Source organism: Nicotiana sylvestris, chromosome 2, assembly GCF_000393655.2.
Source record: "Nicotiana sylvestris chromosome 2, ASM39365v2, whole genome shotgun sequence".
Taxonomy (NCBI): domain Eukaryota; kingdom Viridiplantae; phylum Streptophyta; class Magnoliopsida; order Solanales; family Solanaceae; genus Nicotiana; species Nicotiana sylvestris.
The window spans coordinates 81,555,384-81,569,880 of record NC_091058.1 but is presented as its reverse complement, the minus strand read 5'-3'; the positions used below and the strand labels follow the sequence as shown (position 1 = coordinate 81,569,880).

The 14,497-nt window shown below is 37.8% G+C and overlaps 2 protein-coding genes across 2 annotated transcripts; one reads left to right on the top strand and one right to left on the bottom strand.

The window, feature by feature from the left end:
* Positions 1-1,078: 1,078 nt before the first annotated feature.
* Positions 1,079-1,507, bottom strand: LOC138885141 (uncharacterized). The gene has a single exon (XM_070166044.1). It carries the CDS (start codon positions 1,505-1,507, stop codon positions 1,079-1,081), a length of 429 nt encoding a protein of 142 aa, XP_070022145.1.
* A 4,002-nt stretch (positions 1,508-5,509) lies between these two features.
* Positions 5,510-7,259, top strand: LOC104214015 (GATA transcription factor 5). The gene is made up of 3 exons (XM_009763609.2): positions 5,510-5,732; positions 5,835-6,194; positions 6,300-7,259. Exons 1-3 carry the CDS (start codon positions 5,595-5,597, stop codon positions 6,960-6,962), a joined length of 1,161 nt encoding a protein of 386 aa, XP_009761911.1. The 5' UTR covers positions 5,510-5,594; the 3' UTR covers positions 6,963-7,259.
* The last annotated feature ends 7,238 nt before the right edge of the window (positions 7,260-14,497 follow it).

Sequence of the window (14,497 nt, the reverse complement as noted above, 5' to 3'; positions counted from 1 at the left end):
GCTAAAGGGCACACTTCACAATTGTCCTGCACTATAGTATGTATCTTATTCTTCAACTTTGAAATATGCTGCATAGACTTTGTTGGTACGTGGCCTAGTCTCAAATGTCACAATCTTGTTTCTCCATTTTCCTTCAGAAAACTTGCTGCTGTTGTTAGCAAATTCTCTTTTATCAGGTACAATTTATAGTTTTCTCTACCAGTCCTCATCACCTTGCCATTGTAGAGCCCCTGAAATATACATAAATCAGGGTAAAAGCCAACTGAGCAACACAACTGTCTGGTGAGTTTTGATATTGATAATAGGCTGAATTTAAAGTCTGGCACATTTTAAACTCCTTCAATAGTTTTATCCCCTAAGACTACTACATCTTATGTATGTGTTATGTCTGTCTTATTGCCTGTAGGTAACTATACTCCATTTGTTCTATGATCTGCCCATTTAAGATTATCCAAACATGATCATTAGCAGCTATATTTGTCATTAAAGTGATAATACCTGCAAATTTTGTGGAACAATCAATTTGTGGTAGTATTCTGTAATAAATCCACCAACTGTTTGTGTTAGTCCTCAGTAAAGAAATTTTCTTGTGTTGGCAGCATAGGTGCCTTCTTTTCCTCACTGGTGGTTGCAATGTTCACATAGGTCCCGCCTCCTGAGTTTTGACCCTTCTTCTTGCTTTTGAAATCTGGTGGATACCCCACTATCTTGTAAGAATTTTTCTTGAGGTGTCCTTTATAACCACAATAATCACATACTAATCCTGGCCTCTTAGGTCTTAATTCATGATTCTTTCCTGCCATCATTGTGAGTGGATCCTTTAATGTATCTGTGACTCCAGGGTTCTTTGGCTTTCTTCTTGTGTGACTATTGCATAGGTTTCATTCACAGTGATTATAGGTCTTTTAGCCAAAACATTACTTCGAATATTACCATAGATTTCGTTCAATCCCATGAGAAACTACAATAGACGTATGTTCTTCAAAAGCTCTACAGAAGGTCTGGATTCTTCACAATCACATGAGGCTAGAGGCGATATAACATCTAATTCATCCCATAGATCCTTCATCTTAGAATATTAACTAGTAACCGAGTCAGTTCCCTGTCTCAAAGTCACAATAGCAATCCTAAGATGATAAATTCTTGTTAGATTTGACCTATCAAATCTCTCCTGAAAATCAGCCCACACCTTCTTTGCATTTGATGCATACACGATGCTAAGCATCAATTCATTAGAAACGATACTACTAATCCATGAGAGAACAATTGCGTTGTATTCCTCCCATTGCTCTCTTAATTCGCCTCGGTACATGCTTTTCACATAGGATCCATCCACAAATCCAAGCTTGCTCTTTCCCTTGAGTGCTAATTTCATCGCCCTGCTCCACAATGCATAGTTTTCTGGACCTGTGAGCTTGAGAGGAATTAAGACGAGTCCTGGAGCATCTGAAATTTGGGAAAATAGTGGATGATTATGATCTAGTGTACTGACTTCATTATCTGCCATGACTGTTAGAAATTGAGCTCGAAATCGAAGAATTCCTTAGCTCTGAACTTTGGCAGAAAAACTTGAATCTCGCTGAAAATCGATTGGGATTACAGTTCTTGCAATGTTTGCTCTAATACCATGTTAGATTCTAGCTAACGAGAGAAACAGAGAAATGAAGAGGAAGAAAAGTTCAATCCGTATTGTCTAAGAGAGAGGTCGTTCAATACAATGTCTTATAGTGCTAATATGCACTAACTAACTGACATCACATAGCCAACTGTCAAATAACTCAACTAACTACTTAACTGATATTGTAACTAATTCAAAGACTCCTTATACTTCTATTGTATACACTTTAATACCCTATATCCCAAGAACAACATTGATGTATCAGTACAACAACAACAAAGAATAGCATAAGAATCAACATGCAATGCTAGTAATTGTTTGAGCTTAATGACTCATCAGAAGAAGTAGCGATCGAGAGAGGGTGAGAAAAAGTTAAATCAAGATAAATCCCATGAAGGGGAAAACGCTACATATACAATTGTTCAATGTGTTTTAATTGTTCATTGAATTAGCAAAAGAATTTTCAAAACTGCCAAGTGTCAAATGTGTTTTTGGTATTCAGGATCAAGAAAATTTAACAATATTACTGGCTAGCTAATTAAGCGCAGTAAGGAATTGGCAATATCTAAAATGTGTACATGTTATCCCATATATATAAGCCTATTTGATCAAAGTAACATTTTTTTAATTTTAAGTTCTTAAAAGTGCCAAACACATTATGCTTTCTTTCATTCCTTGGTCTCTTTGCTTTGCTACGTACCCACTAAAATTTGAAAAGCACTCATATTTTAACAAAGAAAATATGCTACAGGAGGAGTGAAGAAAGTGATGTTCAATATCAGGAATTGCACTATTTTAGACACCAAGGTGATTGATGATAGGTTATAATTACGTATTTTAGTCGCTTATTACACTCAAATTTACTGCACTTTAATTGAGTTTGAGCTTTAATCGCTAGTGTCTTGCACTAATTGTGTGTTTTATGCCTTGTAGGAGTGATTCCGAGCTATGTAGATGTTATGGAATGAATTCAAGTGATTTGAAGCTTTGAAGTTTGAGTAAAAGCCCAAGGAATTAAGCCGGGATCGTATTCGGGGATTTACAGATGATAGAGCAACAAAACGAAGAATCGAGTAGGTATATTGTGCACTGTCTAGTAAAATGAACATAACTTTTTTATCAAAATTCCATTTGGGCTCCACAATATATGGTTGGAAAGCTACTCAAATGACTACAATTTTCTAGTTTTACGTTTTTCCAAATTCCAAACGGAACAGGGTGGCGCGGTCGAAACCGCGATCACGGACCTGACGCGGACAAAAACAGTAGCCTTGCAATGTACCGCGTTCGTATCGCGTTCGGGCCGCGGCCGTCCAGACCTGAAAAAATTATCCTTTTTCGCATAGGAGAAGTTATAATTGTTTGGGCCCGACCTTACTTGGTATATATACATGGAAAAACGATATTTTTGAAGGAGGAGATATACTTTTGACATAATTTAGACCTAAGGAGGGGAGAAGACCAATTTTTGACACAGATTCGACCTAAGGAGGCAGAGATACAATAGGAGCAAGGCGAAGAATTCTTCTACGAGTTTTTCCTTCCTCTTCCTTTTTTTTCATTGTTTGTTATGCCTTTTAGCATTGTATTTTTACATACTATTATGAATAGCTAATTTGTTATCTAGGGTTTTGATAGAACCTTTTGTAGGATAAATTCTTATTATGTTTTTATATAATTGAGCCGTTGGATTTCTCTACTTATTCAACTGCGTGTTTGTTGTTGTTGATTGAATGATCATCAATTGACTGTGCCTATTTAGTGTGTAGTGCTCGAGAGAGAGTACATATTTAGGTGGTTGTTGAACAACGTCACTCCTAACGTATGTGAGAAATCAATACAGCGGGTTTAAAGGTAGGTTTAGAAATAACAAAGTCTTGACGTGTTCATAATGAGCGGTTAGATAAAGCCAACTAGCGTAGTTCGAGAGAATATATCTAGTAAATTGTTGCAATTGCTCGAGAGAGAACTACGACATTTAAAATGCTCGTGATCAGTAGAGAATACATTGAAAAAATTGTAGGGAACTAGCTAGAAGGATTCCGACAATTGGGGAAATCATAACTCTAGACCTCCTTAATTTAGTCTCCAACCATTTGTCTCGTTAGTTGATAATTTTACCGTTTTCTAGTATTTGCTAGTTAATTAGTTAGAAATATAAATCTCAATCTTTATAATTTAGAAAATTATTCAAACTTGTCTTTTTAGTGATATTAAACAGATATAGCTAAGTGTTAATTTTCTGTGGGATTCGACTCCGAACTTTTAGATCAGATTATATTTGCAGCGATCACTTATCCTTTTTAGGATTAGAGTTAGGCGTGATCAGTGATTTACCAAAAATTGTTTGACAATATGAAAGTATAAATTCGCTTGGCACCTAAAATATAACGGAAAGAAAAAGGAAACCGACAACGTATAATTTTGGTCACATTGTTTGGATTTTATTGTAACTTTAATTTCCCACTATGCAATGAACATCAGCAATTGAAATCTTGCATTACACGAGCCTCTCAAACACAAAGTCGTTAATTAGGTCACTGCTATACTTTACGTGCAAATAACAACCATCTTTCATGGGCAATACATGCATGCGAAGTGATTTCACTCATATATCTTCCTCATCTCAAACTCAAAGTTGTAATGGCTTTTCCCTCTTAAATTGCAATAAAAAAGAATCACTTAAATTTACGATCTAATTTTACATTTTAAAAGGCAACAATTAACATTTATTAAATAATTAGTAGTAAATTAAATCAACTTGGACCTTTTATTTCAAAAAAGCAAGCTGGATTTTGGTAATAAGCAGTGTAACTGATTTTAGTTGGAAATCAGATTATTATTTAGGGAATCTGTAGTGAATTGCAAGAAGGTTGGAAGGTAATTATTGAGTATTTTTTCCTTTAGATGGAAAGGAATTAATGAAGTTTTCCGTAGCAAATTAGAAAAGTGTAAAGAGCGGGAAAGCAAATCGAATGGTAAATTGCCATTAAGAGCGCCGAATAAAGCGATATCTAAGATAAGCTTACGTAATTAGTCAAAAGAGATGGGGCCATTCTTCCAAAAGAAGAAAAGTTTCACCCCCTAAAAGAAAAGAACAATTTTCTTTTAGTAGCAGTTTCGTTTCATTTCATGGCCTTTCTTTTTTTCAAAATTTGTTAGGTCTTTGGTTTGGTTGGACTACACTCCATTCATGTAGGAAATGTAAAAAAATAGAGGGTTTATGATATTGGGGTTTTTTAATCCTTTGAAATAACCCTAGTTAACTCATCCTTTGGTTAAAATTCTTCGAACAACTATATTAAAGTACGGAGTTATGTTAATAGAAATTTTCGCGAGAAATAAAAGATTACAACGTTAAGTAGTAGCATCGAATATATTTTCGTATGAAGTTAAAAAAGTAAAAAAGCAAACTCATTAATATGAAGAGTATTTTCACATAGTAAGAACCCATCTAACCTAAATTGCAAGGCAAATATAAAATTAAGCAGATCAATCGAAAAAGAGAAATGTTACCAACTAGTAATATTTTTTAATTAGGACTTAAATGAGAAATTAAGGAATTTTTTTTTGCGAGAGTTCGGTCGCTTTTGTCATTTTAGTAAACTTGAGTACTAAACGTAAGAATTAGAAAAGCAAATTTGTTTAAATTTTGAACTTCCCACCAGTAAAAGGTAGTATAAATTTGCAGTGGCCCCAAATTACATAAAATATTATGGATGGGAAGAATTGAATTATTAGTATGTAATCTTACAAAATAAGTCAATGTATTAAATTTGCCATTAGAAACTGACTTATAAATACTCAAGTACTAGTATTGAAATGAAACCCCCACAGAAAAGTACAAGAAAAGAAAAAGCACAAATAAAAAGATAAAAGGGGTTTTGGTTTGGAAAAAAAATTATTAGGGAGAAGTTTAAAGGAAGAAGGCAAAAAATATTTGTGTGTGTGTTTCCCCCTATCTGTCTCTTATTCAATGCTTTACCGAACTCAACACCACTCTTTTCTCTCCCCTTTCAACCCTTTTACCTTCTCTTCTTCCCTATCTCCTCATCCTCTTCCTCCGCCTTCTTTTTCCTCTCCTTCACCTCTTTCTCATTCGCCTTCTGACCAGGTATATGCTTTTCTTCTTTCTTAAACCCCAAAGTTCTTATTTTTTTAATCTTTCTTGTTGTGAAATGAATTTGATTTTGTAACTGTTATGTTTTTTCAATAGGGAATGGACTGTGTGGAAGGGGCGTTGAAAAGCAGTTTTATGTCTGAGGCAGCGTTGAAAACGACTCACCAACAAGCCTATGGGGATGACTTGTGGGCCAACGGAAACGGTCAAAATGTTGTCTCCGGCGACGACTTTTTCGTTGACGACCTCCTTGACTTTTCCAATGGCTTCGTTGAAGACCAAGGAGAAGAAGAAAAGGGAGAAGATAACGCTGTTCACAAAATTTGTTCCGTTTCAGTTTCTGTTTCGCCCCAAAAACCACTTGAGGACAAAGAAGCTGAGAAGGAAAACGACACCGTTTCCCCCCCTGCAAAAGAAGATTTTGATTCTCTTCCTGGGAGTGAACTCATTGTTCCGGTAAGTCCTTTCCCACCCCTCTTACGTTTCTGTTGAAAAGTTTGTTTTTTTTTTTTAAAATTTGAAGTGTTTTCCAACTGAAGAGTAAAGAACGGTTTTTAACAGGCGGATGACTTGGATAGCCTTGAATGGCTGTCTCATTTTGTTGAAGACTCGTTTTCTGAATACTCACTCACTTATCCTGCCGGAAAACTACCGGTCAAGCCTGTCGTGAACCAGTCGGAGGACGGTGAAATTCCGGTTCAAGAGAAGTCATGTTTCATCACTCCTGTTCAAACCAAGGCCAGAACCAAGCGTGGGAGGACTAACGTTAGAGTTTGGCCAGCCGGTTCAGGTTCATTGACCGAGTCAGCTTCCTCTTCGTGTTCGTCTTCCTCCACCACAACCATGTCCTCATCTCCTTCCAATTGGGTGCTTTACCAAATACCGGTTCACACTGCTGAGTCACCAGGTAAACCGCTAGCTAAGAAACCAAAGAGGAAACCGGCGGTTCAAGGTGGAAATGGGCCTCAGCAACCGCGGCGGTGTAGTCATTGTGGGGTTCAAAAAACCCCACAGTGGCGGGCCGGTCCAATGGGTGCGAAAACGCTTTGTAACGCCTGTGGGGTTCGCTTCAAGTCCGGTCGGCTGCTTCCGGAATACCGGCCGGCTTGCAGCCCAACGTTTTCTAGCGAGTTGCATTCGAACAATCACCGGAAAGTTTTGGAGATGCGGCGAAAGAAGGAGTTTGAAGAAAGCGGTTCAGCTCAGCCGGTTCAGAGTTTTTGAAGATATTTTAATTATTAAAAAAGGTGTTTGCAGTGTAGGGAATTTTATTTTTAGTTAGGAAAGAAAGGTATTTTAGATGATGGAAAAAAAAAGAGAACCGGAGTGGAGGGAAAAAATAGAGCAGGTTTAGTGAGTGAGCTAGGCCCGGTTTAGATGTACATTGCTAACATGGACCCATGATTTGGTGAGGTAGGTTTCAAAGGTTAGTGTAACGGATGGAGGAGTCTTTAATGTACTTTACCAGATAAAATTCCCAGAAAAGAAAAGACTTTTGAAAAAAACAATCTGTTTATTACATACCCTTGATTTAACTCTTGATGTTTGTATTATTGTGCAAAAAAAAGGAGGGAAAAGGCAAAGATGACAACGTTTCAACCTTTAGTAAGCAGGCCGTTGAAAAGTGAGAAGTATATGAGCTTAGGGTTAGGCACCGGACAACATCCAATTCCCAAATATTCATGGCGTGAGCCGTAAGCATTCGCCTAATCCTAACCACTTGGTTTTGCACTATTCATTTTCTGTTTTCTTGTTTTGTTTTTAATAACAGTGATACTCGACTGTGCATTTTTATTATTTTACTACATATATGTTTATAATTTGGTATAGGTACTCGATCGATCATTTATTTATCACTTTGTCTCTCTACTTGAATTTGAAAGAGTCTTTAATGGTTCCCGTTCATTTTAACTGGGCACACCTGTATGTGCACTATTTATTATCCTTTTATTTCAATTGTTTGGACTTTTTCGGTGTATAACAGTTCAATTAATTAATTTTTGGAGCAAATTCGGATATAAATTCCTTAAATTCTTTGAAATAAAATTTATATGTTTAAAAACTATGTAAAAAAAAGCATAAGTTATAATAGTTAATAATTTAATACATTTATGATTATTTTTAAGAATATAAAAAAATTTGTTTAATTCCCTAAGTAGTAAAAGGTTAATTCTGTTTAAAATGAAAGGAATATTTATTTGAAAAAAAAGAAGGAATTCTAAATCAAAGAGCGTAACAATAACTTAGAGTGGTAATTACGGCATGTTGTTGTGTTGTGAACCACATTTTGGCCAATCTTCTAAAATTAATTTTATTTTAATTAAGTATTTTTTGTGAGAATTAATTTGCTGTAAAACATTTTTGAGCTGCAAAAATATTTTTTAATGTATTTTTTCAAAAGTACTTTTCAAAAATAAATTTCTTTCAGCTTTTCCGAAACTGCTTCTACCTCTACTAAAAATACTTTTAAAAAAGGAAAAAAAAATAAACAGCAGAAAAGCGTGGCCAAACATGCGACTGATCATGGCCAAGGTAGGAGGGGGTGAGTGAATTTGTCCATACAAAATTTCGATGTGACCCGTAAAATGTTAAGAGGAGTACTATCTTAGTTTTTAGGAATCGCTTTTGCTCGAGGAAAAAGGAATCACAAGCTTTTCGTGAAGAAAGTTAGAGTCTTATAAAGAGTAGACAGTGATGAGAGATGTGCAGGGACTGTGACTGTGACTGCTGTAGGAAGAAGAGGGGCGCGCTTTCCTAGATTTGTTATTTGTTTCACTTCATACTCTACCCTTAACAGTCTTTGACATGGACATACCCTTAACAGTATTTGGTGTGTATATTACCTCATTCCTCATTTGGCGCTCTACATGATAAATGCATGTGCTAGATATAGAGTCCGGTGTAGTTCTTTTGGACTCAAACTACATAAATAAGTGGTAAAAAAAAATTATATTTTTATATATAGCGCCATAATACCTGGCGCTATACACTAACAATAACGACACCGTTAATGTATAACGCCAGATATTGTGGCGCTATACTGTAAAATCTGACACGCCCAGGTATAACGCCACAATACCTGGCGCTATACATACATCATTAATGTATAGTGCCAGGTATAGTAGCGCTATACATAGATATTTTAAACCCCTCCGTCTTCCATGTCGATTCATACTCCATTTTTTTAAACCCCCATCTCTTCTTGGTCCCCCACCCCAGACCCCGTTTCTGCCATTTTTTTGGGTCCCCCCGACACATAAAACTCGAAGAAAAAGGGTCCCACATTCGAGTAGAGCTTCGTGTTATTGTTGATTCACACCTCCGGAGTCAAAATTTCAATCCTTTTGCTTTGCCAAAATTCCAAATCGAGGTATTTCGATTTATTTTAAGTTGAAACATTTATAATAATGCATATTATTTGATTTGTATGTGTTCTATTTCGGTTTGTGTTTTTTTTTCGAAACTAGCATGTTAAATTTATCCGAATTTAATATTAGTATTTTTCTAAAAAAAATATAAATTAGTAAAATAAATTTGTATGTTAATATCCTGATATATATATATGTGTGTGTTTTCATGTCATTTTATATTTTATTTGCAATTAAATTTATTTGTTGTTTATGGTTAGTTTAGATTATTTTTTAGCGTAGTAAAATCCAGACCTTTTTAGCGTAGTAAAACGTAGACCCTTATAGCGCAGTAAAATTTAGAGCCTTGTAGCGTAGTAACGTGTAGTATTTTAGCTTAGAATTCCTTTTGTTTAAGTATCTTATACTCGTTGTTGAAAATGCAAACTTTGTACAATTAAGTTAATAATTGTATAAAAATCCATATATATATATATATATATATATAATTTGTACAATTAAGTTATTAAAACATATGAATTTAAATTATAATAAAAACATATATATATATATATATATATATATATATATATATAATTTGTACAATTAAGTTATTAAAAAATATGAATTTAAATTATAATAAAAACACATAATTATATATATATAATTTGTACAATTAAGTTATTAAAAATATGAATTTAAATTATAATAAAAACACATAATTATTAATGATAGTTTAATGATAGTTTACAATTGACGACATGGACGCGACTATACTTTAAAATTATAATAAAAACACATAATTATTAATGATAGTTTGGTGTCACTGGTCCTCAAAATATCAGCCCTGAACCCATAAATATATATATATAATTTGTACAATTAAGTTATTAAAAAATATGAATTTAAATTATAATAAAAACACATAATTATTAATGATAGTTTGGTTTCACTAATCCACAAAATATCGAGCCCTAAACCCACATACATATATATATATATATATATAATTTGTACAATTAAGTTATTAAAAAATATGAATTTACAGTTGACGACATGGACGCGAATATATATCCCGGCCCCCGGACGTTGGATCTATTAGCCCTACAGCCCCAGCATAGATCCGAGTATATATGGGACGGACAGTTGCTTACACACACTTTTCGGGCTAGGAGAGTGGATCTATTGTGGGAGTTTTTATGTCCTCCCCGCGTTCTACATCCCCGCGTGGTCCATTACCTGGAGGAGATGGGATTATATAAGATTATTAGGATTGGCCGGATACAGCTCGACTATGCTTTGATCACGACCTTGATTGAGCGGTGGCGACCAGAGACGCACACTTTCCATTTGCCCGCGAGGCCACCATCACACTCCAGGACGCTGAGATTTTATATGGCCTGTCCGCTGATGGCTTGCCAGTTTTACTGCTTGCGACCATGAGATATTATTCGCGGCAGGCATATTGGGATATGCTGCACATGCTCACGGGTTTCATGCCGAAGGACGAGGCGGTAGCGTCTGGGTCCAGTCGTATACAGTTGGTCTCCATTAGAGACCACCTGGTGCAGATCCACCATACTATCACCGATGCGTCAGCGGAGGTGGATGTACAGCGATATACGAGGCTGTTGTTGCTCCTTCTATTTGGGGGGGGGGTCTTGTTCCCGAACAGTTCGGGGAACCTAGTGAGCCTCCGTTTTCTGCATCATATTGCCTGGTTCGAGGATACATCTTTGTACATCTGAGGTGGTGCTGTCATCTCATATCTGTACAGGCAGATATGCCGGGCTTGCATCGGCACACATAGAGACGTTGGTGGCTTTCTGCCGCTTCTACAGGTGACAACATATTGAAATAATATGTCCATTAGTTACAATTCTACCTAGTTATAGTTAATCTTATACTTTACGTCAACTTTGTATGTTAGGTTTGGGTCTGGGAGCGATTTCTGCAGTTTCAGCCACCTCTACCACAACTACCGACTAATGTAGAAATTCCGCAACTCCCTCTAGCCTGTAGGTGGGTTATGCATCGTACTCTTGCACGAGAGTATGATGCCCATCATAATCTCCCCCTCTGCAGGGATGTGTTGGATCTGCTGGAAGACGCACAGGTGAATATCTAACTAAATTACTTGTTATAGATTAACTTAGTGTTGTGCATACTAACGGTTTGTGTTCTTATTTGATAGTTCATCTGGACGTCGTACAACGATGAGGTGATAGGTACCCTGCCATCGTATTGCACGTTCAGCCAACATATTTGGAGGGCTTCTGTCTCGCTTATATGCATTAATATTGTCGAGCACCATGCCTCCGAGCAGGTATTTTGTCAGTTTGGCCTGCCGCAACCTATACCAACTCCGCCTACATGACATGCTTTACATTATGAGAGGGATGATCGGTCCAGGGCAGACGACTCATTTATGGCATGGCTTAACGAGCAGTTGGGTACTTGGGACAGGCGAGGGGACTTGACCCCACCTCCGCAGCACTTTCCGATTCAACGTTATATGGCATGGTACCGCACTATTTCCCGACTTTTTATCGGGAACCCAGTTCACCAGGCACACGGTCGGTACGTCCCATACGCCGGGAGACACGAGGCCCTGGTATGTTTTCTGTTATTATTAGTTATATAGCTGTAATTTTGTGCCAAACATGTAGTTTATATTTTTTACTTTGTGCAGGCGATTGGATTGCATACCGTCTATCATATGGGGCAGCAGATGCAGAGTTATGTCCACGATCCTGTGGCCATGCAGGAGTATAGTCGTTGATTCATGGATGTGGCTGCCTAGACACTGCAGCGAGCCCGATCGGATCAGCGTTTGGCACACGAGGCTGATTATATGGACTCAGTGCAGTACCATCGAGGTCATGGTATCCCACGAGCTGGTGGTGGCCGACGAGATGGTGGTGCCGGACGACGTGGTCGTGGGCGGCGAGGAGGTGGTCCCCAGCAAGGGGGCGTTGAGGCTCCTGCTGATGATGTTGCTGCTGATATGGCAGGTGGCATGCATGAGACGGACATGCCGTCTTACAGCCTTGGAATTTATCGCACTCCAGTGCCATCGCAGGTGACCTCATCGGGTCAATTATTGATCACGGGCTCGGATATTCAAGGAGTGGATTGGGGTAGATACTTCCCAGGCCCGTCTACCACTGTTGAGGATCGACCGACCCGAGATTTTTATAGTGGGCGCCGACTGAGTTATGGCTCCACATCACATGCGCAGGTATGAGTTTATTAGTATTGAATTTGAATTTGTTTTAACCATAACTTATTTATTTTCTTTAACTTTATTAATTTCCTTTTTAAGGCTTCATGTGATGTAGTGACAGATGACTACATTCAGGATCTAGAGACGATGATGGTAAGACAATATAAATTGTTATGTAGTTTTCTATAATAAGTCTCATATTATTATGTAGCCTTCTACTGGAGCTGACAGCACCACCGATATATGTCATCCTGCGTCGCATCCGGCTATAAGGACATCCGCACCATCAACACCCCTCTCCATCAATTCTGTTGCAGCTGCAGACCGTTCAACAAATCTCCCCGCCATCTGCTTGAACGACATCCGCGTCATGGCTGTGACGGGCAATCCTCTTGCCAACTTCAATAACCCGTTGAAGGACTCTGACACATTTGTAGTAAGAATTCCCCATCGTCTGCCACCATCCGCATGCAACGTCCACTTTTCAGGGTCATGTTGCATTAACCAACGATAGGCTGCCTCGTCTTCTTGACTAATAGAATCCATATGCCTCCGGAATTTATGTTGTTGGTGGTCTGTTGCTGCCATCCACATCAAATCATGTAGATCTTTGTTGGGATGTGCCTTATGGAAATTGGCCTTAAAGTGCCTCACATAGTAACGGTGGTATGCATAAGGTTCTTGCCATGCAGGCAAGTTCTCCACAGAACTTAATACCACCGTGCCGATCAGATATTAGATAAATACCTGAACGCTATTTGACAACGTGCTCTTTCATGTGGTTCAAAAACAACGTCCACGTCTCTGTGCTTTCATTGGCACAAACAACAAAAGCTAGAGGAAATATCTGTCCATTAGCATCCACTGCCACAACTATCAATAGCTTGATATCGTACTTTCCATAGACATGAGTTTCATCTATGGATATTACTGGCCGACAATGCGAAAAATCATCAATTGCTGGCTTAAACGCCCAGAACACGTAATTGAATATGTATTCTAGTGTTCTCGGACTCTACTCAAGCTTCCATTCAACAACTTTTCCGGGGTTAAAGTGCTGCAGTGCGGTCATGTACTTTGGCAGAGATGCAAATGACTTATCCCAATTACCGTAGACAATTTCAAATGCTCGTTTGCGCCCGAGAAATGTCTTCTTTTCGTAATGGTATGGCCATATTCCTGGTGGACCGAGGTAATGCACTCTTTGATTGTATACCTTATGGATGCTTCGATATGCGAAATAAGTACAAAAGAAATCAAGTCAATATCCAAGTTGAAGTGATTCCCGTTGAATGTGTCCATTTCGCATGTGTGGGTGGGAATGTATTTACCCACTTTCCACATACATGTCTTCTTCTTGGTCGCACGCAACATCCAATTACATGGCCAAAACCACATGCGGCAAACAACCTTGTATACCATCGGACTTGACTCCCATACCTGCATCTCACGACACTCTTTTACATCGTGCATTTTACAAGCCCTGCTTAAACGCGTTTTATCAGGAAAAAGCATCCCCTTTGAAAGCACCGTTGGTCTAGACTCATCCCACATTGCTGTCCGAATTTCATCAAAATCCCTTGTTAGAGCTTCCACATCCGGCACGGTTGGCAAGTTATCAATGTAAGGAATCTCCCTTGAATGAAACGACACTTCGGACTCATACACTCTTCGTCTAGGGGGTTTCTCTTCAAATCAGGTCCTTCCTCCTCATCCTGCTCATCACCATCCTCACGAAAAAGGGTGTCTCGTCTCCGTATTCATCGGCATTGTTATCGTAATCACTGTTCTGTTCCTCACTCTGTGCATCTGCCAGATCCCGATGTAATACGTCGTTTTCGGTCAATTGAGTGAGTACGAGTGGTTCAACTTGCTCGTTTTCACTGCACAACCAACAAAAATATAAGCTACTGAATTAATAAATGATTTTCATATAGCTATATCACTTAACTTACAAGTCATAATGTGATGAAATTTCATGATGGGCGTTTTCAATTAAGTGATGATTACTGGATGTGCCACTTGTAAAATTCATGTCCGGCCGGTACCCCCTATTAAATATATGAGCGTTAATACAAATTCAATACGCCAAAAATATACATAATTAACACAAATGAAAATTGAAGTTTACCACTCGTCTTGTGAATTATGGAAAGCAGGGTATAAATTATTTTCTCACTGCTCAT

What these genes read in the sequence shown, in the direction of transcription:
- LOC138885141 (XM_070166044.1), bottom strand. Translation starts at nt 1,507, where the DNA reads ATGGCAGATAATGAAGTCAGTACACTAGATCATAATCATCCACTATTT.
- LOC104214015 (XM_009763609.2), top strand. Translation starts at nt 5,595, where the DNA reads ATGCTTTACCGAACTCAACACCACTCTTTTCTCTCCCCTTTCAACCCT. An exon ending in CTCATTCGCCTTCTGACCAG is followed by an intron (nt 5,733 to 5,834) that starts GTATATGCTTTT and finishes TTTTTTCAATAG; the next exon opens with GGAATGGACTGTGTGGAAGG. An exon ending in GGAGTGAACTCATTGTTCCG is followed by an intron (nt 6,195 to 6,299) that starts GTAAGTCCTTTC and finishes GGTTTTTAACAG; the next exon opens with GCGGATGACTTGGATAGCCT.